The sequence below is a fragment of the Polypterus senegalus genome, chromosome 12, assembly GCF_016835505.1.
Source record: "Polypterus senegalus isolate Bchr_013 chromosome 12, ASM1683550v1, whole genome shotgun sequence".
Taxonomy (NCBI): Eukaryota; Metazoa; Chordata; class Cladistia; order Polypteriformes; family Polypteridae; genus Polypterus; species Polypterus senegalus.
Window position 1 is genome coordinate 120,523,515 of NC_053165.1, and position 27,745 is coordinate 120,551,259.

Genomic DNA, 27,745 nt, shown 5'->3' on the forward strand with positions numbered 1-27,745 from the left:
CTGTAGATGTCTTGCCAGCAGCCACTGATGGCTCTGAAGCAACACACAGAGAGGGGTCAGATCTAGACTCAAAGGGACACCACAGACTAAATGGAAGTCCGTCTCTAGAGGCGTTACCCAGATGTTTTCTCTTCTAAGCTGTACAAAGGTAGTATATCATGTGACTAAAATGTAAATGTAATACAACTCATTCAATGTGTGACCCTGAAGTGAAAAACTCAGTTATCTGCCAGAGTTTTGACCACGACATCCAGAAACAATTGTGTATTTGCTTGAGATCTGGTGTTCTCTTTGTATACAACTCTCTCATTAATAAATAAAATTAGCAACAGACAGACATAGGGCAGTGTCTTTCAACCAGTGTGCCATGGCACAGTGATGTGCTATGAGATCTACCCGGCATGCCATGCAAATAATAATGTAGTGCACTTCCGTGTGAACCCGAGAGGGACCAGCTCTGCAGGTCATCAAGACCTGTCTGAGGAGGATAGGTCTACCTGGAGAAGCTGGCATAAAAGCAGCTCCATGATTGCTATGTTGCAGACACAGCACTTAGAACACTTCTGATGGGTCTCCAAGCTGCTAGAGTCCATCTGGCTTGGATGTTTGGTCGTCAGCATGCCTCAAAGTGCTTTTCAAAAGGGAGTATAACACCTGACTCTGAGGCAGAGAGGGGCAGGAAAAATGGCGAAGCCTCTTGGAGAAGCCAGCAAAATGCTCACTAAGTGCTATTTCGGTGAATGCTGATCTTGGTGCTGATTTTTTACTGGCTTCTCTGATAGTCCCAGCCCTTTGGGCAGATGAGCAAGTGTATGAGATATAACGTGTTTGTGATTAGTAAGATAGTGGTGTGCTTTGGGATGATTTTGTTTACAAAAATGTGCGACTACAGAAAAAAGGGCTGGGAAACACTGACATAGGGCATAACACAGGGCAGGTACCCAGGAATATCACCGAATCAACTGTCAGACACATAGGGAAGGACTAGAGTTGGGTTGATAGAAGGAGAGGACAGAGTTTGCTTGTAACTGTGAGAAAATAAGTACCCCCTTGAAAAGTATTATGTATTTTAATGCATGTGAAAATATGGAAATCTGATATAAGTTTTAATGCTATCAAATGTATAACATTACAACATTTCAGTTTGTTATTATTTATTTAATAAAAAGTAATAAGTTCTTGGGACATCATTGTGACAAACTCATTGGATCTGTTGTCTCAGAGCTTCAGAGTTTTGGGTTGGAATCCCAGCCTGGTCATTATGTTCTTGCCTTGCTTTTGTGTTTGCTTTCCTTCCACAGCCCATGAGTAAGTGCATTAAGTTAGCTGGCCACAGTAAAGTATCCCATTGTGGAAGGGTGTCATGAACTGAGCTTCTGCTTCATTCAAGTGTTCTTTTGCCTTCTATGCAGTTTTGCTGAGAGAGGCCTTGGCTCCCCATAGTTAAAAATGGTGACGGCAATACACTAATAACCCAATTGTGCTCCACTCACTTAGAATCTGGAACCAATGTAGAAAGCATTTTAAGACGGAGAAGCTTCTTTCTGTGGCACCCCTGCAAAAGAACCACCTCTTTCAACCCTCACAAACATATGCAGTTTTTAATATCTGGAAAAAATTTGGAATTAACTTGCTTAGAGACCTTTATATAGACAACGTCTTTGCATCCTATGAACAATTACGTTCCAAATTTAACATTCCAGCTACAAATTTCTTTCACTATCTTCAAATCAGGAACTTTGTTAAACAGAACCTTCCAGATTTTCCTCATCTTGCACCCTCATCCACGCTGGAAAAATTATTGCTCAATTTCAAGGAGTTAGACTCCATCTCTACAATATATAAAATCCTTTTACAATCCTCCCTTTCAAAGATCCAAGAGGACACTGGGAAAATGACCTCTCAATTAATATATCAGAAAAGGAGTGGAAAGTAGCAATGCAGAGAATTCACTCAAGCTCCATATGCGCAAAGCATACAATTATACAACTCAAAATTATATATCGAGCACATCTGTCTCGACTAAAACTCTCCAAAATGTTTCCAGGGCATGATCCAACCTGCGAACGTTGCAACCAAGCCCCAGCCTCACTAGGTCACATGTTCTGGGCCTGCTCCAAATTAACATTATTCTGGACAAAAATTTTAATTACCTCTCAGACAGTCTTGGACTCACAATCCCTCCTAACCCATTAACAGCTGTGTTTGGGGTTCTTCCAGAGGGTCTTAAAGTGGAGAAAGACAAACAAACTGTGATTGCATTCACTACACTGTTGGCACGCAGACTTATTCTGATAAACTGGAAGAACCCAAACTCTCCTCTTTTAAATTGGAAAAAATCAAATACTCAGTTAGAGGATCTGTGCAGACTTTTTTCAAAACATGGCAGGATCTAATCAGTAATATTTTGAAATGATTTTATAAAGCACAGAGAATTTGTTGATTTAGGTATTTTTAAAAGCCTTAAATTTTACACGTTTGGCTTGCTCTCTCTCTCAAGGGTGGGGATCGATCTGTTCTTAGCATAATTCTTTTTTTTTGTAAAAACTTTATTGCTATGTATTGATTGTAATAAAATTAATAAATAAATAAAAAAAAAAAAAAAAAAAAAAAAAAATGGTGGAGTAGATGAGGGTTTAAAAAGTAAGTGCAACCATGGCTTAATACTGGATTTGCCAGAAATTAGGTATGGCCATTATGGCTATCCCTCATGGGGATGGCAGTGTTATCCCATGTAGTTCTCTCTGAGAATTAAGAAGATGGGCAATGTTGTCATGAGGCATTTAGATTATATAGTGAATATAACAGGTTTTGCCGGTTGGAATGGGTTATATGAGATTGTTGTGCATTGATTCAATATCAGATGATCAATACACAGACTAGTACCCCATCCAGTATCTAGGATTGCTGGCATGAATTGTATACATTTAACTAACACTGGTTTACAAAATGAGGCCAATTAGGGGAGTAAGAGGAAAATCAGCAAACTCGGTTGGGGGTAGAAAAAGACATGGTTAATTTCACAACTACCCCAATTAAATCACAGGTAAAAAATACTGTTTAAGGTTAACACTTTATGAATGTTTCAAACTAGGTCCTAAAAGACTGCTAGCATTAATGCCCAACAGAATAAGAGCAAAAAGTTGGAGGAATACAGGCATATAGCTACTGTATTAACTTTCTGATTTTTAGTAAAAGTGTCCATAAAGATCACCACTACTCAAGTTTGTATTTTTCTTTAGTTATGCTAGACCTTCCTTGTGCCTATCCTCAGATCTGTCCATTACCACATCTTTGGTATCACCTACAATTACCTACTGTTATGATTTGACAAACAAAAAGGGTGTGAAGCCTCTAAAACTACCACAAATTAGGCTCAAATTTTCACTGACATGTCTAAAGAATGGCCTCAACCCAAGCAATCTGACCCAAACTTTAAAGTCAAGGTTCAGCATGCACGGGCCCTAAAGGAGTGATGGATTCAAAAGATCAAAATACTTCTTTAAATGTACTTAAATATACAAAAATACACATACAGTAAATGGGAGAGGGACTGTAATAACTCTGGTGTGAGAGAACAAGTTCCACATGAAATCTTTATAATTGAAGGAATTTATCTGGGTTTAACAAAAATAACAATAAAATGTCAAAAAAAGGCAAAAAAGAAGGTAAATAGGGCTGGCCTAAAAAGGCAACTCCCAGAAAACAAATTCCAAAATGAGTCTAATTATTGGCAGTCAAAAGTTAAAGCAATGCATTGAAACCCCAAAAAACTGATACTCAAAATTACATGAACACTTTAGACGACCGTGAATCACTTAAAGATCCATTCCCCAGCCTCCCAATATATAGGTTGAGTGGCCAGAGTGGCCCTGCCTTTGGGGTTCCACACACAGAATACAAGGAACACAGGAAAACACACAATGCAAAGAAAAAAATGATAAATTAACAGAAAAGCATTAAGTACATTTGCATAATTAATAAAAACATATAAAAATGTATGTATCAGAATCAATGAAGATGACAAAATATTTAAAAATAACTATAAGTTAGGGAGCACACCCTGGCTGAAGCAAGATACTTACCAGTTGTTTGAAACCATTTGACCTATCTGCTGACTCTTTGCTCAGTTAGTAATACTGTCATGGTCTAGCTCTGCACTCTTTTTTCCTTAATTTTGAAATAAACAAGATTTTGCATCTATTTATATTTTATGTTAAATTTTGACTGTATCTTATACTTTTGAACTTTCCTCACATTTTGAAAGGATAGGGGATACACTTAATTGATACATTTGTTTCTATTAGAAATGTACACCAATGAATAACTCAAAAGCTGCTAAAACCATTCTATTTGTAACTTTCAGTGTGTTCAAAATGTTGTTTCAAGAATTGATAGGAAGTGTGACCATGTTACTCCTATTCTTGTGTCATTACACTGGTTTTTAGTTAAATTTTATGATGATTTCAAAATGTTTGTTTTAACCCGTCAAACTTTAAAAGGCCCAGCCTTTCATACTTATCTCTATTTATTAATACATACATACCAGAGTACATATTACAATCTCATGATGCCGGTCCTTTAAGGATCATAAAGATTAGTAAAATAAGAGCGGGAAGTCAAGTTTTTAGCTACCAGAAAACCAAGCTGTATCATGATCTGCCTGCTTATATAACAGCTGTCCCATTTGATCTCAGCTTTTAAATCCAGGCTGAAGACTTGACACTTTAGTCTAGAATACCTTGTTTAGAGCTACCGAGTAGCCATTTTCACTTTAATTTTGTCTGTTAGGCATTTACAAAAGAACACAAGCATGCCAATATTAACCATTAAATTGCCCCATACTTGGTGGGGTTAATGCACCCTGAACGTCAAATTCTTTTTTGCTGCACTTTTTAAGGAAACGTCACAATTCACCAAGAAAAAGTGAAATTTTAATGGAACACCTATATTTTTCATGCAAAGATAATCACAATTACTGCATCACTAATCATTTTACACACTGCCAATGAACTGTAAAAACTATAAAAAAAACTGCTGCAACAATCTATTATTATATGCACAAGGTACAACTGACCCCATTGATGAAATTCAGTAAATCAGTGAGCCAACTGCGCTGGAACTGGCTGCACACAAGCAGACAGAGGCCCAGCGCTGAAGCTTGCAGGCTAGTCTAGTGCAGCGGCTGAATCCGATGGACAGTGATGGTGATTCGCTAGGGGTCGGCAGTGGTCATGAGCTGGCTGTTCAATGAAAGTATGGCACTGACTATACTCAGCTCTGGCGTGTTGGCAAATTGAACTGGGAACCGACTATAGCCAGTTGCGGCATTTAACAAATGCATGTCACTGAATATACTAGAGCAAACTGTAAATAGTTTTGTAAATAGTAGTGGAATAAATGTGTGTTGTCGACATTGTGGTGTCGTGTCGGTCTGTGGCCGGGCTAGCTCTTATAGTGGATTCCCAATAACAAACGTATGCAAGGTTCTTAAATGAAACAATCTCTAGGCCTCTCCCCAGACAGTCTTACCCCAAACCCCATTGGCAGGTTTTGGCCTGCACAGGTCTAAAATAGGACTCTGACTTTAGATTTTGAAATATACTGTAATGGCCCAAAACTTCAAAAATACCCTTCAAAGGAGAGGGTAACTCATACAAAAAACATCTGGCTTAAGGATAAAGCAAATGCCAATGTTTATGAATACAGATATTTATGTGAAAGTAACAAAAAGAAGCACAAAGGTGAATAGGTGAAAATGTAAGGCCACAAGGATTTGCCTAAGGCCAGACATGCACTGAGATTTCCAGAAATTGTGATCAAGCGACTACTCACACTGCCTGATAGAATCACCAGTGTTATATGAGATACTGTAGATAGATAGATAGATAGATAGATAGATAGATAGATAGATAGATAGATAGATAGATAGATAGATAGATAGATAGATAGATAGATAGATAGATAGATAGATAGATAGATACTTTATTAATCCCACGGGGAAATTCATATACTCCAGCAGCAGCATACAGATAAAGAACAATATTAAATTAAAGAGTGATAACAATGAAGGTATAACAGACCTTTATAATATGTGCTTAAACTATACAAATACATTTGGTCTGACTGACATGCTATGACGTTGGTGCTAAAACTATTCATGTACATGATCCCAATGGACAGTTTAACCCATTGACATTATCTGTACAAAAACCAATATGGTCACAGGGTTCTCAAAAAGTCAACAAAGAAAAGAGCTGTGTTGCTGACTCGTGTTGCTCTGTGCTCTGAAACTACAAATAAAAGAAAAAGGCATAACTGGACATATGAATAGTTATTAAGGTACAGACAATACACTCTGTCTATTCTATAGAGAGAATTAGAGGTACATATTTGTATAATTTAATGTTGTGTGTGTTTATTTTATGTTTTTCCAGCAAATGTTTCTAAGACATTTTAAACAAAATTAAATAAAATACAAATCATCTAAAATTTGCCCAACTCCAAAAATCTGTGAGGGGCTGCACATCAGGCTTGCAATTGTGCCAAAATAGCATAGTGTATACCCAGCTTAAAAGGCTATCCAGAGCAAACAAGTCTGTTACATGATCCAACCATCAAAAACAAGAACAGAAGCAGAACAAATCCAAACAAACCAGAAAAATGAGATACTTGCAATTGCCCCCTAAGCACTTTAATGAACCCCTGAAGGATACACTCCTCAAGCTTAAAAATATTAGGCTGAGGAAGGTCCTTCAGCCATGCCGTCAGGGTGGCCCCACCTCTTATGGTTTTGCACACAAGCATCCAGAATGGCAGAACATTTAAAAACACAGTACAGAAATATTAAACGATAGCCAAACCCAACAGGAATTATACAGAAAGTTGAAAAATAATAATTCAAAAGCAGCAGTTAAACAGAAAATACACACAAGCCAAGGAATAAACTCTGGTTGAACCATAACAAGCACTTGGTGCCACTGCTAAATAGCTAAGCCACTCTTCCCGTCCATTAGAAGTGACACCACGGATATTGGAAGCTCTGGAATCCAAGACTGAATAGATTTAATATTCTTAACAGACTGCTCAGCATGTGTTTTTAATATTGTAAAATGTCCACATCTGTATGTGGATAAGGGACAGAATAGTATATTAAAATGTAATAAGAAGGTGAAATAACCTCATAAAACACAAGATTAAAATGGTGGATGAGAAATGCTAACAATGCAAGGAGGCAGAAGATGTTTGGTGTAACAGGATCTAACATAACATAAGACCGAAGGAACAAATGTATGCAGAGATAAAACCATCCACCTATTTTCTGAATGGCATGTCTACCTCAGGGTTGTGGGGTGTTGGTGGCTATCACTGCAGCTATCACTAAGAACAAAGCAGGAACCAACCCTGGACCAGGCATCAGTCCATCAGATTACCCTCGCATCAACCCATACCAGTGATGCCAGCCTCATTTACACTCATTCACTGAATTAGCAAAGACACTATTGCATTTTCATGCAGGGGTTAAAATAAAGTTGAAAACATCAATAAGATTGTTGAATTTTCTCGTCACCAGCGTTTGACAGTCACTTTCAGCTTATCTTAATTTACTGTGCACTCGGACATTTTTACTAGATTTTTTTTTTACCAATTTCTACATCTCTGTTCATCCATGTATTAGTATTTTCTGTAACACCTTAATTTTCATCTTGCTACATTTGTATTTACATTCATGATTGCAGGCATATTTCCACTGTTACCATTTAAATCACACATTTTGTGAAGGCAAAGACTTTGAAGGGTCTAAACAAACCAAAGACACAGCAATACCAGCTGCATGGCAGCAGAGCAGCATATTCAGTTTCTTGACATCTGGCCTCCTTATGCCTCGTTCTGCACATACTGTAGGTTGTCTTTAGTTACTTTTGATCTTTAGGCACAGGCCACAGGTTCTTATCTTAGGTGCGGCAGGCAGCTGTTTATCGCTTGGGAAAGGCATCCCAGAGGCTGCCTACTGTTCCTCCTCCACACCCATGGGATTCATGATAGTTACACCCAAAGGGCTTCTGGCCTCTTAAGGCACAGTTAGTCATGGTGTCACAAATTGTGCTGGCCTCAGCTCAGATCCCTGGAGAAAACATCTATTTGTCTCTATTTTGCCACCTTCTCATACCAAACAGCACATTAATCACGGGATACAAATATAACCGGTACTTTATTAAATTAGCCCCCCACTCAGAGCAGGCAGGAACTCATAGCCTGAGTCATAAAGCTTGTGAAAGAACTCTGGGTAACAAGGCTATATTTTTACTTTGTTGGAAAACACTCAGACTTCGTGTATGTGCCTACAAAAGACTTTAAGTTAAGGCACTATATTTTAAATTGTAGAGCTGTTCACATACATGGTTTATGGAGTCTTTATAATTGGTATGGACACTCAAGTGAAATCCACAAAATAAACGTAACTAACAAATTATCCACTCAGAAAAACACACAACATCATAATCTTTCGTAAGTACAGAGCACATCTCCTTCAGAGAATTAAAGACCTTCATCAATCCTACAAGAAAACTTTCACAGCATAGCTCTGAATGAGCTCACCACGCTTATTTTCATTCAGTCATTCATTTGTTTTCCAAATCCATCTACAGTATTTAAAAAAAAAGGGTGCTACAGAGGGTTGAAACCCATCTTAGCAGCATCAGGTATAAGTCCAGAAACAAACCTGAAAGGAGCAAAAGTCCATTATGGGCACACCCTCTGATTAGCCCTGCTGTGTAGACCTGGTACATTCAACCCGTGTCCACATAGTCTTCACGTAGTCTGGGTTCTTCCCTCAGTTTGAAGACATGCATATTAGACTGATTTGTAACTTCAAGCTACCCCAGCATGCACTCTGCTAGATAGATAGATAGATAGATAGATAGATAGATAGATAGATAGATAGATAGATAGATAGATAGATAGATAGATAGATAGATAGATAGATAAGATAAATTCTTAGCACGCCACAGTGGAGGAATAAGCCTGTGGCTAAAAGGTTTTCCAAAAGACCACCTCCTGAAGGAGATATTCATGACAGTAACAAATTTTGCTGTCATCATCTTTTCCACAGCAACTTCCATTGTGTTCTGGGGTAGCTCTATGATGGAGCAGACTTTCCCGATAAGTCTGTTCACGTATTTTGTGTCTTTTGTGTGAACTTGCTTCCACAGCAGACTACAGCATAGTATAATACACTGGTTACTAGGCACTTGTAGAACATCTCCAGCAGCTTACTGCATACATCAAAAGGTCTGAGTCTCATCATGAAGTACAGGCTGCTTTGGTCCTTTTGTACAGTGCCACTGTGTTGTCAAACCAGTCCTGTTTGCTGTTTATTTGAACCCCCAAGTACTTGTAGCTCTGCACCACTTCCATATCCTCCCTCTGAATGATTACTGCTCTTAGAGGCTCTTTGGCACCACTACTAACTCTTTTGCTTGGCTAATGTTAAGATCAGGTCCTGCTCCTAGGTCATCTTGGGGCCAAAAATCCTCCCGACTACACCAATGTGGTAAAACATTAGGCAACAGATGGAAAAAGGTATGGGGCTGGCCACCCAGAATACTGAAAATTCAGCAAAAGAAAAGAAACACGTCTTTACATAAACACAACTGAACTGACAAGCAGGTTGAGTTTACTCTATAAATATGATGGTTAGGAGGAAGAGGTGGAGTCAGGGCAGACAGAACAGGAACTGGTGTGACAGGAAGGTATTTGAGCCTGTAAACTGTCCTCCATGCACATGTGTGTGACAAGTGGCATGAAATAATGTTCCCAGTACTGTGTTGCAGCATTTACACAAATAGTACATATACAATGTTACACATGACCAGTGCAAGTCAAGTTAAACAAAAACAAAATACTGTACTCTACTAAAATATATTAATGTGAAAAACTGTAGAGAGAAATTTAATGACAGACAACCACAAAGTTGAGACTGAAGAGCACTCCCAAAAAGTGTAAAAAATTACCTAGGATGCTCATCTGGCAATAGGGATCAATGGACGAATCGATAGTAAAATACTATCTTGGAGCAGAATAAGTGGAATGAGAAATCCTAAATTGAATGTTTTGAAGACTGGTTGTTCTTAGATGAAAATAAAATACTGCTAAAAATAGATTTCCAAGAAAGTGGGAGTGTTAAGGGAAGGTCCCTCTGCTAAACAAAGAAAATTGGTAAAGGTTGATTGAGGTCTCGTTAGACAAGCATATAGTAATGCCACAGGTCTCGAGATAGAGGATAGAGAGTTACAGAAAGGGAACAAAATCTTTATGAATGTCGAAAAATATAATCATTGTCTCTTGAAAATATGTCATAGTGGTTTGGAGAAAACAAATTGCCCAAGTCATGTGTATGATTGAAGAATAAATGCCAGATCAACTCAGCACAATGCCACTCAACGGACTGATTAAGAAGAGTGTAGACAAGCAATAAAAGCGGCATATTCAAGAACTAGTTTCTAGGAATTTTTGGGTCCCCACTAGGCAATGTATATATATATGCCTTGATCACAATAGCAGCTCCAGCACATTAAGACCCTCCAAAAACTATCAATGACTGAACCTGTAGTCTTATGCTGGAGAGAGTGAGAATTAAAAGTCACAGTCAACTGTAATAAAGCAGGTTAAACTTAAAGCATGGTTAGAGTTTTTTTGAAAATGCGAAACCTACAAACAGAAGTTCAAATCAAGCATGCACAAAAATATGAGAATATAATGAAATATCTCTCTATTATAAAAAACATCTTTGGCAGGGAGACAAGGGAGACGAGACATGATCTTCTCAGAAAACAATGTGAAGTCCCACGAGAGACACTTTAACTTGCTCCCAGCTCTTAAAACAATGACAAGCGACAAGCAAAACATGCAGCTCACTAGCAGCAGAAAGCCAGCAGATGTTCCGACGATCGCTTCTCCTTAGCATGTGTTCAGCAACCCCCCCCCCTTCACAACGCGAGCGGCAGAGACACGAAGTGGCAAAAGGACAGGTGCTGTACAAGCTTTAAAATGATTGACAGGCAGCGTGACAGCAGCAGCAGCAGAAAGACAGCAGATGATCTAACAGCATCTCCTTAGCATGCGTTCCGCCACCACGCTTCACAACGCGAGCAGCGTTATACATCCTGTGAGAAAGAGATTTAACCACACCTGGGGCCGGAAATAAAGGACAAGTATTGTTTTTGCAACGTCATGAGGGACAAGGCAGTGAGACATCATTTAAAACAAGTCCACAGACATCTAACCTAGCTGTTGTTGGCTTGCTTTTGGCAGATATGCTTCATGTGCTCCCAGCTCTTAAAACAACGACAAGTGACAAGCAGAAAACACAGCTCGCCAACAGCAGAAAGACAGCAGATGATCCAACTGCTTCTCCTTAGTATGCATTCAGCCACACCCCCTTCACAACACAAGCAGCGTTGTCCTGCAAGAAAGAGATATAACCACGCCCAGGGCCAGAAATAAAAGACAAGTGTAGTTTTTACAAACGTTTTAAAGTAAAAATGAAAATAATGCATATGTAACAATTCCCCTGAAAATAATCTCTTTAAATTGTATATCCAGTAAACCAAACCCGGGGGTGGTTGAGTGAAGTGAGCAGGGGGCAGAGCCCCCTAGTAATGGAAAAATATAATAGTTATACAAACACAATCATTCATTTTCTAAGCTACTTATCCATTTCATGGTTGTCTCAACAAATAGGTGAGTTAAATAACAGCAAGGCCTATGACAATGACTGTCATCCTGACTAGGGTGTATGTCTTAGCATGAATAAACAGGTTAAAGAAATGAAAGATGGGATTCAGGATGCTACCTGCTGCTTTGTGTGAAAGGTAAATGCTTCATCCAACTGCTTTGATATGTCACTACAACTAATTGCATTTTATTTTCATTGGTTAACATTCTAATTTATTTCTTGAAATGCCCTTTTTTATAACAGGGCTGGCCACTACTTCCGTCACTGACCTTTTCTGAGGATGTATCCCACTGTTTTCTCAAACCACAGGCGATGCTGCTATAAATACAAGTGACAGGCCCAAAGACAGTGACTGTAATGGAGGATGATGGCACCAGGGATTGAGATAATGAGTATCCTCAGGTGGCAGTAGGAGGAGATTACGAAGGGTGACAGATACTCTCTCCTTTCAGAATGGCAGATTGCAATTCCTCGGTCGTCTTTCAAATTCCTTCCACAGGCCTGTGTGTGGGCAGACCATAAATACACAGCAAGGGTAAAAAAGTGCTGACTGCAGCCGACACAAATTAGACTTTAGGCAAGCCAGCCAGAAGGCTGGACTGGGCAGCCAATTATACATTAATTCACTAAAACAATCCTGCTTCTGAGTTGAGCTCCGTCTCTGCTTGTGCATTTGTACCTCTTAACTCAAAAATCCCAACCAGACAGGTTTTGGGGCCCACATGCACAAACTTCTGCTGTCCATCTTGGGTGTACAAACTCAGAGACATGGATCATCTCAGTCAACTGAAAAGTGTTTATTTAGAAGGAATGGGTGGCTTCTGTGCAATTCTGAAACCACAGAAGGGCTGTGCCTCTACTGAGAAGATGTAAGCTTAGTGTTTTATGATTAGCTTGAGCTTATTTTGTATAGTACCTTTACATAGTTAAAATAATAAAAAAAGTAGAGTCAGTTATTGAAATCATGGGAAAAGCAGCCAGCCTGGAATCACCTAATTGGGAGATGGGCCACCTCAGAAGCAGCTTGTGTTAAGATTTGAATTTGAACATGACAGACATGAAATCCTTCAGCCATGAGACAGTCACTCATTTATCACTTTATTGTTGGACATCATTGCAGAATTGGCCATAAATGCCCAATTAGGTTTATTGAATGAGAAGCCAGTGCTGGCCAAATAACACTGTCATCATATTCACCAGAGCACTGAGGTACTCGACATGCTCCATGAGTAAGGCATCATCAAGGTGCAGCTACTCCAAAAGAAATCACCACAGACCCTTCATGTTAAGGAGATGTGTGTCCAGGCCTTGCCAGGAAAGTTGCTTTCTACTCCGCTATAGAGCCACCAGAGCTCTTCACTGATGGAAGTGTTCAGGCTTGTGGGCCTTTTTCAAACACTGTGAAGACCGTGATTAATTTAACTCTGTTTTGTAAGCACTTTGCACCACTGCACTTAACTGTAAATGTCTACAGACAGTTGTAATAACCAGGCTGAGCACTGCAGACCAGTCCATCCTTAAAAGAGTGTTTTTTATTGGATTGAAGTGTGGAGTCCATTGGTTTTGATTTGCACTCCAAATGGACCCCATGGTTAAGGAGTTTGGAAATCTGACCACATCTTCCTATAGTTTCATAGTAACAGCAATTTATAAAAGACTTTTTTTTATAAGATTAACAAACTGTCAGTCTTGTCTCTTTCAGAGTGACTGATCACTTTATTATCTTGCCATTCATCCACTTTCTTAAAGGTTTACTATTACAGAGACCTAGTTATTTTCTTATATCGTAATACACTACAGTGGCTGTCCGTTTGTCTGTTCAAGATTTTGAATCACCTGTACCTCGCAAACGATTTGAACTATTGCCCTGAAATTTGGTAAATGTATACTACATGATGCCTACTATCTGGTTTCGTGGTGATGATTGACCTCCAAGGTTATTCCCTTTTTATTTTTATTTTATTTTATTTTATTGTAGAATCAACTATTGGCAGTGGCCACTACCTCTTCATATCTTAAATCATTCTTGAGGCAGATTGAAGACTTAAGTGCCAGCTTAAGAGAAAAATTTCTGAAAACGTACTAAGTAATTGCAACACAAACACTAAATTAATCAGTTTTAATGCAAAAAGGTGCTGAAGAAAGAAGAGAAGAAGCGGGCCACTAGGGTGGAGAAAAGAACAGCTGCTCAGGAAGCAGCAAGCGTATCAACCTCTGAACACACGAATACTAAACTTACATTGAAAGAGTATGAAAACTATGCATGCTCAAATCAAGTGTATTCACTGCACATTATCGTCCAGTGTGTCGTTACTTGTCATAAATAATGCAAACAAAACCAAAGTATTGTCAAACACGTGAGCATGGGGAGTGCTTTATGGGTTTATTTTGCGCTTATATAGAGTAGGATTGAGTGTGACACCGCCAATGACTTTTGTTCCATCTGTTTTACTAGACTGGAGGAAGAGGAACCACTGAATGACCACTGAGGTCACTTCCTGGAGTCACAAAACCCTGCCCCTTCCCATCCCAGCAATACTTAACTGAAAGTATGGTCCATCATCTTTGGCATCATCTGGTTTGCTTGCCAGCTTTGTACTGGGAGGAGAGCATTACCCTTTTCTTCCTACATCACCATTTTCCTTTATTCATAGTCCTTCAAAAGCAAACATTCAGGGTACACTTGACCTCCATAGTGCCCTACCATTAGTCCTAGTATGACAACATGTATTGTTCCTGAAAGTGCATATGTCTCCCTCTTTCCTAAGGAATTTTTAGGCTCTTCCCCTGCTTAGTGCCAAGCTTTCCAGTCTGCATTTGCCTGTTCCCCAGGCTACCCATCACATCACACCACTTATTCCAAATCAGTGGTCTATCTTGGCATTAATAGGTGCAAACCAGCAGCCACCCCTTGATGATGTGCCAGTTATTCAAAGGGCACATGTGTGAACACCCATGACCTCTTATAGAGTAACTCCTTTTTGAAAAATCCAACACAAACTGAACTTCTTCCCATTCATTTATTTTCTTTACATACTGTGTGCAGTTTAAGTTGCTGATAAAGCTAGCACATCCATCTGTGTTGTTAAGAGAGGGAGGTTAGAAGCACACACTGATACAGCACATTGCCACACCTACCACATCACAAACAAACTCAGGATCCTAGATTTGGACCCGAGTGCAGCCATGCAATGGGTGACACCTCAGCACCACACTAGATCAGATGGAATAGCACAGTGTGAGTTTTTTTGTGTTGCCTGGAGTGCCAATTCTGCCACCAACCCCTAGGTTTATCTCTACAGGTTGGAGGGGCCTACATGCAGAGCTGGATGCAGATAAATGTCATACCCAGGATAGAGCAATTGCAGGTCAAGAGCCTTGCTCAAGGAGCCAAAGAAGTAGAGTTACTTTTGGGGTTTATGGGATTTGAACAGGCAACCTTCCGACTGCCATTGCAGATCACTAGCCTCAGAGCCACCACTCCACCCCAGTTGTTAAACTGGTGTCAAATAAACAACACAAGACATAATGAAGGGGCATCCAATGGTGAAATAAATTACAAAAGAAAATATACAGTAAATACGATGACATCTTCTTCAGATGCTGGTCTGTCATTGACTGGCCCCAAGATGGCATAGTAGCTGGTTTTCAAAACTGTTTGGAGGAATATGTGGGTTCCAGAAATATTGTTGTGCAGTGCCAGAGCCAGTTTATTTTGTACCTTATCCATCCATCCTCTTCCGCTTATCTGAGATTGGGTCTCGGGGACAGCAGCTTGAGCAGAGATGCTCAGACTTCCCTATTCCCAGCCACTTCTTCTAGCTCTTCCGGGGGAATCCGGAGGCATTCACAGGCCAGCCGAGAGACATAGTCTTGTGAATTTCCCCTTGGGGATTAATAAGGTATCTATCTATCTATCTATCTATCTATCTATCTATCTATCTATCTATCTATCTATCTATCTATCTATCTATCTATCTATCTATCTATCTATCTATCTATCTATCTATCTATCTATCTATCTATCTAGTGTCCTGGGTCTTTCCCAGGGCCTCCTCCCGGTTAGACTTGCCCGGAACACCTCACCAGGGAAGCATCCAGGAGGCATCCTGACCAGATGCCCGAGCCACCTCATCTGACTGCTCTCGATGCGGAGGAGCAGTGGCTTTACTCTGAGCTCCCCCCGGATGACTGAGCTTCTCACCCTATCTTTAAGGGAAAGCCCTGACACCCTGTGCAGGAAACTCATTTCAACCACTTGTATTCGTGATCTAATTCTTTCAGTCACTACCCACAGCTCATGACCATAGGTGAGGGTAGGAACGTAGATCGACTAGTAAATTGAAAGCTTTACATTATGGCTCAGCTCCTTTTTCACCACAACAGACCGATGAAGTTACCACATCACTGTGATGCCGCACCGATCCGCCTGTCGATCTTCCACTCCATTCTTCCCTCACTCATGAACAATACCCCAAGATACTTGAACTCCTCTACTTGGAGCAGGATCTCGCTCCCAACCATGAAAGGGCACTCCACCCTTTTCTGGCTGAGGACTATGGTCTCAGATTTGGAGGTGCTGGTTCCCATCCCAGCCGCTTCACATTCGGCTGCGAACCGATCCAGAGAGAGCTGAAGATCACGGCCTGATGAAGCAAACAGGACAACATCATCTGCAAAAAGCAGTGACCCAATCCTGAGTCCACCAAACCAGACCCCCTCAATGCCCTGGCTGCACCTAGAAATTCTGTCCATAAAAGTTAGGAACAGAATCGGTGACAAAGAGCAGCCCTGGTGGAGTCCAGCTGTCACTGGAAATGGGTTTGACTTACTGCCGGCAATGTGGACCAAGCTCTGACACCGGTCGTACAGGGGGTCCGGTACCCCGTACTCTCGGAGCACCCCCCACAGAATTCCCTGAGGAACACGGTCAAACGCCATTTCCAAGTCCACAAGACACATGTAGACTGGTTGGGAAAACTCCCATGAACCCTCTAGGACCCTGCCAAGGGTGTAGAGCTGGTCCACTGTTCCGTGACTAGGACAAAAACCACACTGTTCCTCCTGAATTGGAGGTTCGACTATCTGATGGACCCTCCTCTCCAGGACCCCCAAATAGACTTTCCCAGGGAGGCTGACCCTCTGTAGTTGGAACACACCCTCCGGTCCCCTTTCTTAAAGAAATCCAGAGGCACTGTCCCTGATGTTCATGCAATGTAGCACCTTAGGTCATGCTTATTAGTGCATCAATTGACTGTTTGGTAGCTAAACCATGCGGCTGGGTTTTTCCTCCCCTTATTATCCTAGGTGAATGCTTAACTTGTCTAAATGTTGGTGTCGGTCCTTCATCATTTGTTAAGTCCATCAATCATCTGTTCTTCAGAGGGAGGAAGAGAAAAGGCAACTGCGCCAACCTGTGGCTCAGATTGGAATTACTAGTTGACGAACCCTGAAGTTGTGCATGTGTATAGCACTGAACAAAAAGAAAAAAAAACATAAAAAACACATGGAGGGGGAGAACATCCTAACTCTATTCAAGTAAAACTAAATTTGTATCCACTCTACTGGACTGGAAAGCAGCAGAATTAAGCACTTTGTCATGTTTCTTTGTTATGTCAGCTACAGTATAGTTACAGGCAGCCAGATCCACCAAGCATATCATCCAAGACCCTGAGGATCCTAGGACAGTAATTGATTCATAATATCAGGGACAATGTTTTGATACAATTTGGTACTTGCAGTAGATAGAAGAACTAAGAATTTATTTCTGCCACAGAATCTGAGAGTGGGATGCCCTCCCAAAACTATTGTTTTTTTAAATTCACGATAAATCATAAAAAATATTTTGCACATTTTTCTGCAATCCTCCCTTTTAAAATCCCTAACGTACCGTAACGTAAGTAATTGACTAACCTTAGCAACAATTTCTATCAGAAATCAAACTGCAGTTCTCGTGATTGTTTAAGCCAGGGTTCCTTGTGACCTGTGTTTAAATTCTATTCTTGCTCCTGTTATATGCTTCAGATATTATTGTTTATATTAGTTATGTTTATTATGTGTATAATCATGTATTTCTGTCAGTTATGATTTCTCTTTAGTTTCTATGGATGAGAGTTCTCTGTTGTTCCTTGTGCTTTGTGGGTGGTTCCCCAAGAGGTGGGACCACCTGTTAATCTTGTTTGAGGAACTGCTTCCAGTCCTATGAAGGATAATGGAAAATGCAATCTCATGCAGTAAATTTTATGTTCTTGGTAAATGGTGAGTTCTCCTCTGTATGTATGATGTTATTCTCTGGATTTACTGGCTTCTCAAAATTAAACTGCTCTGTTTTTGCTTTATAATTTCTGGATATTATATTGTGAATGTTTCTGCTTAGGATTGCCTTTTAGGCAAATACATTTTTGTGGGGAATAAATTTAATTTGATAAGATGGCGGCGCGTACACATCGCGAGGCTCAGTGTCTCTCCAGTTTCTGCAGTTTTGCAGTATTTTACTTGCTCTTCTCGGGTCTGTTCATGCAGAACAGTAGTGTTTTTATATCGTACACCCGACAGGAGCTTTTGGATATTGGTTTGTACAGTCCTGACAGTTTTATTAATAATCTTCAACTCATTCCTGAGATCGTCAGAACATCCGAGGCTGCGCGTCCTATTCGGCCGGGAGGAAGTGCTCGAAGGCAGCGTCGAGACCGTAAACAAAGACGGGGGAAGCGTGGAGGACTAAGAGCTAAGCTAAGGCTAACACCACATCGGGTCTCTTTACCCAGCATTTTCCTCGCCAATGTGCGGTCGCTGATTAACAAAATGGACGAGATTCGACTCCGCATCAACCACAGTAAGAGACTCTGGAACTGCAGTGTTATGATTTTCACTGAAACATGGTTGAACAGCGATATTTCGGACAATGCTATTGTTCTAGCTGAGCATCGCACATTCCGGGCAGACAGAACGGTGGATGGCTCCGGTAAGACAAGAGGCGGAGGATTGTGCATTTATGTTAATAATGCTTGGTGTACGAACTCTGTTATTATTGGGAGACACTGCTCAGCTAACCTAGAGTTTCTCATGGTTAAGTGTAGACCATTTTATCTGCCACGGGAGTTCACCTCCACCATTATAACTGCCACTTACATTCCTCCCGACGCTGATGCCAAGCTTGCTATGAACGAACTTCATACGGCCATTAGCAAACAACAAACTGTTCACCCGGAGGCTGCTTTTATTGTTGCCGGGGACTTTAATCACTCCAACTTAAAGACAGTACTCCCTAAATTTCACCAGAACATTTTCTGTCACACCAGAGGAAGCAAACCTTTAGACCATGTATACACAAACATGGCTGAAGCCTATAATGTGGACCCCCTCCCACACTTGGGACAATCAGACCACCTTTCTTTGTTCCTCACTCCTAAATACTCACCCCTCATCAACCGTGTGCAGCCATCAGTGAAGACCATCAAAGTGTGGCCAGTGGGGGTAGACTTCACACTCCAGGACAGGTTTCTACACACGGACTGGAGTATGTTTGCTACTCAGGCCACCTGTGGCTCTCACACGAACATAGACAGCTACACTTCCTCTGTTCTGGATTACATCAACACTACCATAGACAGTGTCACAACCCAGAAGCAGATCACCACATACCCAAATCAGAAGCCATGGATGAACAAAGAGGTGCGTCTCCTACTGAAGGCACGCAACACTGCCTTCAGATCAGGTGATGCACAGCCCTACAGCACTTCCAGGGCTAATCTGAAGAGGGGCATCAAAAAGGCCAAACACTGCTACAAACTAAAGCTAGAGGAGCACTTTTTAAACTCTGACCCTCGGCGCATGTGGCAGGGCATCCAGGCCATCAGCAACTACAAACCCAGTCACCCCACCCCACAGCCACTAATGTCTTCTTTCTGAATGAGCTTAATGACTTTTATGCTCGCTTTGAGAAAGACAATAAAGAAAATGTCACCAAGATTGCCTCCTCACCCGACCACTCACCCATCACATTTACCTCACCTGACGTCTACAACGTACTGAGCCGGATCAACGTGCACAAGGCTGCTGGACCAGACGGTATCCCTGGGCGCATATTGATGGCATGTGCAGAGCAGCTCGCTGGGGTATTTACAGACATTTTTAACATGTCCCTTGCCCAAGCAGCTGTACCAGCGTGCTTTAAATCTACCTCAATTGTGCCAGTGCCAAAACACTCTAGCTCAACGTGCCTGAATGACTACAGCCCCATAGCACTCACACCCTTCATTATGAAGTGCTTTGAGTGGTTGCTCCTGACACACCTAAAGGACTCTTTCCAATCCTCACTAGATCCACACCAGTTTGCTTACTGTGCCAACAGGAGCACAGAAGATGGAGTCTCCATAGCACTGCACTCTGTACTCACACATTTGGACTATGCACGACTGTTGTTTGTTGACTTTAGCTCAGCATTTAATACTGTTTTACCATCTAAGTTAATCACCAAACTTAGAGATCTGGATATTAACACCTCACTTTGTAATTGGATTATGGACTTTTTTGACCAACAGACCCCAGCATGTTAGGTCAGGCCACATCTGCTCCACTACCGTCACACTCAACACTGGCATACCACAGGACTGTGTGCTGAGCCCCTTCCTTTACTCCCTCTTCACCCACGACTGCTTTGAGAAAGACAATAAAGAAAATGTCACCAAGATTGCCTCCTCACCCGACCACTCACCCATCACATTTACCTCACCTGACGTCTACAACGTACTGAGCCGGATCAACGTGCACAAGGCTGCTGGACCAGACGGTATCCCTGGGCGCATATTGATGGCATGTGCAGAGCAGCTCGCTGGGGTATTTACAGACATTTTTAACATGTCCCTTGCCCAAGCAGCTGTACCAGCGTGCTTTAAATCTACCTCAATTGTGCCAGTGCCAAAACACTCTAGCTCAACGTGCCTGAATGACTACAGCCCCATAGCACTCACACCCTTCATTATGAAGTGCTTTGAGTGGTTGCTCCTGACACACCTAAAGGACTCTTTCCAATCCTCACTAGATCCACACCAGCTTGCTTACTGTGCCAACAGGAGCACAGATGATGGAGTCTCCATAGCACTGCACTCTGTACTCACACATTTGGACTATGCACGACTGTTGTTTGTTGACTTTAGCTCAGCATTTAATACTGTTTTACCATCTAAGTTAATCACCAAACTTAGAGATCTGGATATTAACACCTCACTTTGTAATTGGATTATGGACTTTTTTGACCAACAGACCCCAGCATGTTAGGTCAGGCCACATCTGCTCCACTACCGTCACGCTCAACACTGGCATACCACAGGGCTGTGTGCTGAGCCCCTTCCTTTACTCCCTCTTCACCCACGACTGCAGGCCTGTGTATGGATCTAACAACATCATCAAGTTTGCAGACGATACTACGGTGATCGGCCTCATCAGCAACAATGATGAGTCTGCCTACAGGGAGGAGATCAAGCACCTGGCCACTTGGTGCACGAACAATAATCTGCTCCTTAACATCAATAAGACCAAGGAGCTCATTGTGGACTTCAGGAAAGGAAGAAGAGGTTCACATGAACCCATTCACATCAACGGAATGGTTGTTGAGCCTGTCTCATCCTTTAAGTTCCTGGGGACCCACATTTCGGAGAACCTATCCTGGTCCACCAACACCTCTAGGCTGGTCAAGAAGGCTCACCAGCGCCTATTCTTCTTGAGAACACTTAAGAAGAACCAGCTATCCTCAACAACTCTGGTGAACTTCTATCATTGCACAATAGAAAGCATCCTAACCAACTGTGTCACAGTTTGGTACGGAGGCTGCTCTGTTGCTGAGCGTAAGGCACTGCAGCGGGTGGTAAAACTGCCCAGCGTATTATAGGGACTCCACTTCCAGCCATTGAGGACATTCAAAAGAAACACTGTGTGCGTCGAGCACGAAGTATTCTTAAAGATTACTCTCACCCCGCCCACAAACTGTTTTCTCTCCTGCCTTCTGGTAGGTACTTCAGGTGTCTCAGGTCAAGAACCAACAGACTGAGGAACAGCTTCTTTCCTAGAGCTGTCTCCTTATTGAACTTTGTCCCCCACTGACACCTGCCCACACCTCACACACCCCTATACTCTTCCCATTACCACAATACTATTTAATATGGACCGCGCTACAATGTACATACCTGTTTGAAAATACAAATATCCATGCATAATACATTTGTACACTTCTGATTAAGTATATATTCGTACATGTCTACTTGTAAATTCCTGTCTATAGAAAATAGCAACCTGCACATTATGTACATATCTATCTGTACATGTCTACTTGTAAATTTCTGTCTATAGAAAAAAGCAACCTGTATATTATGTTCATATCTATTTGCAAATTCTTGACTACAGTTAATAGCAACTTGTATGTCTTGTTCATCCATTGTAAATTTATAAGTATAGTTACTAGCAATCTGTATATTATGCTCACATAATATCATTCTGTAATAGTTACCCATAGCCTCTCCCGGCACATATCCCTTTTAGGTGTACTTAGAACTTATACCTTTATCCTGAACTTTCTGCTAATTGCACTTCTGGTTAGACCTAAACTGCATTTCATTGCCTTGTACTTGTACATGTGTAATGACAATAAAGTTGAATCTAATCTAATCTAATCTAATCTAATCTAATCTAATCTAATTTCATAAAGATTTTTGTTGCCTTGCTTTGTGCTAGCCAGGGGCTAACTGCCTTCCCTCCGTAGTATTGAATTTTGGGTATATTTTGGGACATTTCAGAGTATATTTTTGCAGTTTAATAATTAAGCGCATTTTAGTCTGGTTTAAACCCAAGCCAGTCACTCTAGTAGAAGCTAGACTGCCTTTTCGTTGACATCTGAGCAGGTTGGTATGATTCAGGCCTTCCTTGAATGTTTTTGAAATCCATACACCTCTTTGGCTATTTCAGGGGACTGGATCACAATAGGGAGGCCTGGTGCCTGTATAATCAATTTTCTGCCTCTTGCAGGGACCCTGACATTCCACCTGATGCCTCCCTCATCTACCAACTCCAGCTTCTTGAGGTTAAGGATGCCCCTGATGTCCAGACTTTATCTGACTCAGACTGCATCCGGATTGGCAACCAAAAGCGAGAAAGGGGCAACTATTATTTCCAAAGGGAAGAATACAGCCAAGCCTTGAAATTTTACAGCAACGCTCTGAAGGTTCTGTCATCACCTTCTACAGGTAATAACAGAATGAATGTTTTAATGACAAAAGGCCATTCAGCCCAACATTGGTCACTATCTCCTATTCACCTAACCTTTACAGTCATGGGGCTGAGTTATGAAGGTCCTCAAAGTACTTGTCCAAAAGATAATATATGACAACTCGCACCAAATTTCAACAATAGCATCTGTAAAGAAACACTAAGATTTTTTCACAGAATTTACCCATAATCAACTTCTGTCTGTGACCTTGTGTTCTAGTCAAATATATAATCTTTAGGTATGAGCGGGTGTGCAATCTGCCTCCTCCTTTCATAATCTAAAAAGTTTGTCAAATTATTCCTATATCCCCAGCATGTAAAGATGCATACCCTTCTGTCTTTTTTAAATTTAATTAAATTTTCAATTTAAACCCCACAGTCCTGACACTGATCTTGTAGGCCTTATTTGTACTCTATTTAGTGCTGTTAAGTCATTTTGTATGAAAGCTAAATCTGAATGAAGTATTCCAGATATGGCTTCACGAGTACATTTTACAGCTTAAGTACAAGTGCTGTAAATTTTAACCTTACACAGCATGGGAACTACATAATCCACTATTCTGGGTTATTTACTTTTGTGTGTGGTTATTGATAATGTAAATTCCTCTAGAACTTTCAAATGCTTTCTCATGAGACATACTTTCTACCCCAATAACCAAAAATGTCAAAATTAAAATTATGATTTAAATCTCCTGAATCCTGGCTGCTTTTTGCAGATGATGGGGTCCTGTTGGCCTCACTAAGCTGTGACCTCAGACACGCAGCAAGTAACTTTACAGCCGAGTGTGAAATAGCATACATGAACACCCTCAAGTATGAGGTCATGGTTCTCATCAAAGGGTGGAGTGCCCTCTCCAGGTTTGAGATTAGGTGCTGCCTCAAGCAGAAGAGATTAAATATCTTGGGGCCTTGTTCACAAGTGAGAAAAGAAGGGAGTGGCAGATCAACAGATGGATAGGAGCTGCGTCTGAAGTCATGCATATGTTCTGCCTATCAGTCATGATGAAGAGAGCTGAGCCTAAAGACAAAGCTCTCAATATACCCATCAATCTACATCTCTGTCCTCACCTATGGTCACAATCTCTGTGTAGTGACCAAAAGAACTAGAACATGTGAATTTCCACCTTGGGATTAATAAAGTATCTATCTATCTATCTATCTATCTATCTATCTATCTATCTATCTATCTATCTATCTATCTATCTATCTATCTATCTATCTATCTATCTATCTATCTACTGATACAAGTGGTAGAAATGAGCTTCCTTCTCATTGTGTCTGGGCTCAGACTTAGAAATAGGGTGAGCAGCATAGACTTTTGAGAAGGAGCTTAAAGCAGAGGTGCTTCTCCTCCACATTGAAAGGAACCAGTTGAAGTGGGTTGGGCACCTGATTGGTTGTCTCCCTGAAGAGGTGTTTTGGACATGTTCACCTGGAATCAGACCTTGGGGCAGCCCCAGTACACATTCACGAGAAAATCTCTCAAATGGGCTGGGAATGCCTCTGTATCCACAGGAGGAGTTGGAAGAGGTTGTGTGGAGTAGGGATGTCAGGGCATCTTTTCTTAAATTGCTGATCCTATGACCAAGACAGAAAATGGATAGATGAATGGATGGATGGATGGGTGGATAGATTTTATCCTGGCTACTGCCTACATTTAATCTGAGCACGCTCATTGCACTGGTGCGGGTTTTCCTCTGGGTACTCCAGTTCTCTCCCAAGGCTAAGCACCAGGATTGGCACACGGAGTGAGATAACACAGCAGTTACCTCAGGTGACATATTTTAAGGGTGGCATTTTCATGCAATATTTTTTTAAACATTATGAAATAATTTGTTGTAATATAAAAAAGGTAAGAGTGAGAGGTTTACTGGACTGGGAGAGCATTGGGGGGGAGGGGGTGTCATGAGGTCGCTGGAAAGAGGTGTGTGGCACTCCTGATATCTATGCAAAAGGTCCAAGTGTTTAGAGACCTAGTGCTTCCTGTCTGGGTATATGGTTGAGAGACATGGACACTATCCAATGACCTGAGACAAAGACTGGACTCCTTTGGTACTGTCTCTGTTCGGAGAATCCATGGGTACTGCTGGTTTGACTTTGTGTCAAATGAGCAGTTGCTTAAGGAGTCTTGAATGAGGCACATTGCCTGCTTTGTGAGGGAGCACCAGTTACGACACTACAGTCATGTGGTGCAGTTCCCTGAAGGTGACCCAGCTCGCAGGATCCTCATTGTTGAGGAACCCGAGTGGCTAGGTCAGGCTTTGGGGACACCCAAATAACACCTGGGACTGGACCACGTGTCTGCCTGGGGTGTTGCCATGCCTAGCCACATTGCATGTGTCCAAGAATCAAAACGGTGCATGCATGTTTTGACTCTACTTGTCAGTCCAGGTATTGGAATTCATTTCCCTGATTTTTATGTATTACATTAGGAGCTGTTTTATAGAAGGACATTTGTCAGTCACAAAAAAATGATAGGGAAATATTGCGATGAGTGAAAATGACTTGAAAAGTACATATGACTCTCTGTGTTACTACAGCCTACAGAGACCACATTTAGACAGCAGGTAAAAGTATCTCAATTGACTTTTTTTGGCCCATATGCATTTTTTTTCATTTGACTGTTTACTGTTTAATTTTGCAAGTGATTCAAATCCAATATGACTATGTACCAGTATCATCCTGAATCTGCTTAATTAATTAAAAAATCATCAGACAGATGCCACTGCCAGATGTGTCTGCAAGACTTTCTCAGAAAAATATGGACTTGAGCCATGGCATTGATGAAAACAGCAGAATGGCTGTATTGGCAGGTTTTCTTTTTTTTCACTTCACATTACTCTAAAGAGATCAAATTTATGTCACATGAATGAAAAATGTAATTGTTAGTATAAACAGGTATTACTGAGGGTAGCTCTCTTTTTAAACTTTCAGCCTACCAGTTAGCTTATAATGATGGTGAGCTCACAATTATAATTTTACCATGCAGGCCCATAAACTGTAACCATGTACATTATATTTAGACTCTTGGACCAAGCTAACTAGCTTAATATAATCACAAAAATCGATTAAATCAAAGTATGATTATTTGTATACATGATTCCTGTTTCCTCATTAATGTAGGCAAAGAATGTAATATAATAATTCAATCAATGCACACTATCAGTTTTTCCAGTAAGAGACTATAGGGAACTTTTTTTTAATTCTTTTAATTCTTTTCTCGGTACCCAAATGTGGCCATTGGTGCCACGGCCCACCTGCCAAGTTGTTTGCCTGCCTATGGTAAAGTCATCCCTGATGGAGGATCACAGGAATCATGGGAAAGAGAGGTCCTTTCATCGGAGCAATGTTTCAGCCGTGGCATGGCCAAATGGAGATGCAGCTAGATGGATGAGGTCTCCAGGACTCTAAAATATCGAAACCTAATTATGTCATATCATCTACTGTTAAACCGTAATTCTAAAATTTTTATTATGCTGTCTTAAGGAATTGTTCTGTTGTGTATATTGTATTGTATTGACCCCCTACTTTTGACACCTACTGCATGCCCAACCTACCTGGAAAGGGGTCTCTCTTTGAACTGCCTTTCCCGAGGTTTCTTCCATTTTTCCCTACAAGGTTTTTATTGGGAGTTTTTCCTTGTCTTCTCAGAGAGTCAAGGCTGGGGGGCTGTCAAAAGGCAGGGCCTGTTAAAGCCCATTGCGGCACTTCCTGTGTGATTTTGGGCTATACAAAAATAAACTGTATTGTATTGTATTGTAATGTGAGCATATGTAAAAATTATAATCATCAAGTCACTGATGGTGGTGAAAAAAACTTGTGTCTTTAGTAGAGGTGGAAAAAAACACTAAGAAAATCTACTCAAGTAGTAGTATTACTACATGGACAGAAATTAATTTAAGCAATAGTAAAATGATTTTACATGGAAACTAGTCAATTACTTGATTTATATGTGTATATGCAGTAGATTCAGAAAGTACTCAGACCCCTTCACTTTCTGCACACTTTATTGTGTCGAAGATTTAATGTTAAATCGATCATTTCTCCATTTCTGTCTATCAATCTACACTCAGTAATCTGTAGAGACAAAGTAAAGACATGTTTCAGAAAGATTTTCAAGTGTGTTAAAAATCAAAAACTGAAATCTCTCATGTATGCACTTATTAATATAAATGGCGTACTGTCCTTTATATGGCAATTCAATTTAGAAGAATCTTTAGCTTATACATGTCTATGAAATACAAAAAAAAAAAAAAATTGTAAGAAAACAAAGCACACAATAGCTTTATTGATTTCAATGTGAGCATTTCTAACAAAATGGGCCCATCATCAACTGCAAAGCATGTTTTGCTCCTCTCCACTGGAATGAGATTTAAACGTATAAAAGCAGCCATATTTTTATGAGTCAATACAATTAATCCATATGCAATACCTATTGTGATACATGGTTCATAACACACTGCTTTCACAATAATAGTACATTCTGAGAACAACAGGCAAAATAATCAATATAATTAATTTTGGCAAAAGAGAACAAAATGAAAAGGATTAGAGTAAAAGCAATAAAATACACAAAATAGGATTTAAAAACAATACATTACAATACAATTTGCTACTTCTATTTGTCCCAGATATATATTTATATATTTTTATTGAGTTTTAGAATGGTGGAATTGAATATGAACTGAAACTCAGCTGTTTAGCTCATCCTGCGTGCTTCTTTAAACACCTTGGCAGTTTCAGAATTTT

General features: G+C 40.6%; 1 protein-coding gene across 1 annotated transcript in view; it reads left to right on the forward strand.

The window, feature by feature from the left end:
* Positions 1-27,745, forward strand: part of fkbp16 (FKBP prolyl isomerase 16) — a 149,380-nt gene that overhangs the window by 107,708 nt on the left and 13,927 nt on the right. Inside the window, exon 3 of the mRNA XM_039771353.1 lies at positions 22,757-22,974. Coding sequence (XP_039627287.1) covers positions 22,757-22,974 — 218 coding nt within the window. The remainder of the gene's footprint in view (positions 1-22,756; positions 22,975-27,745) is intronic.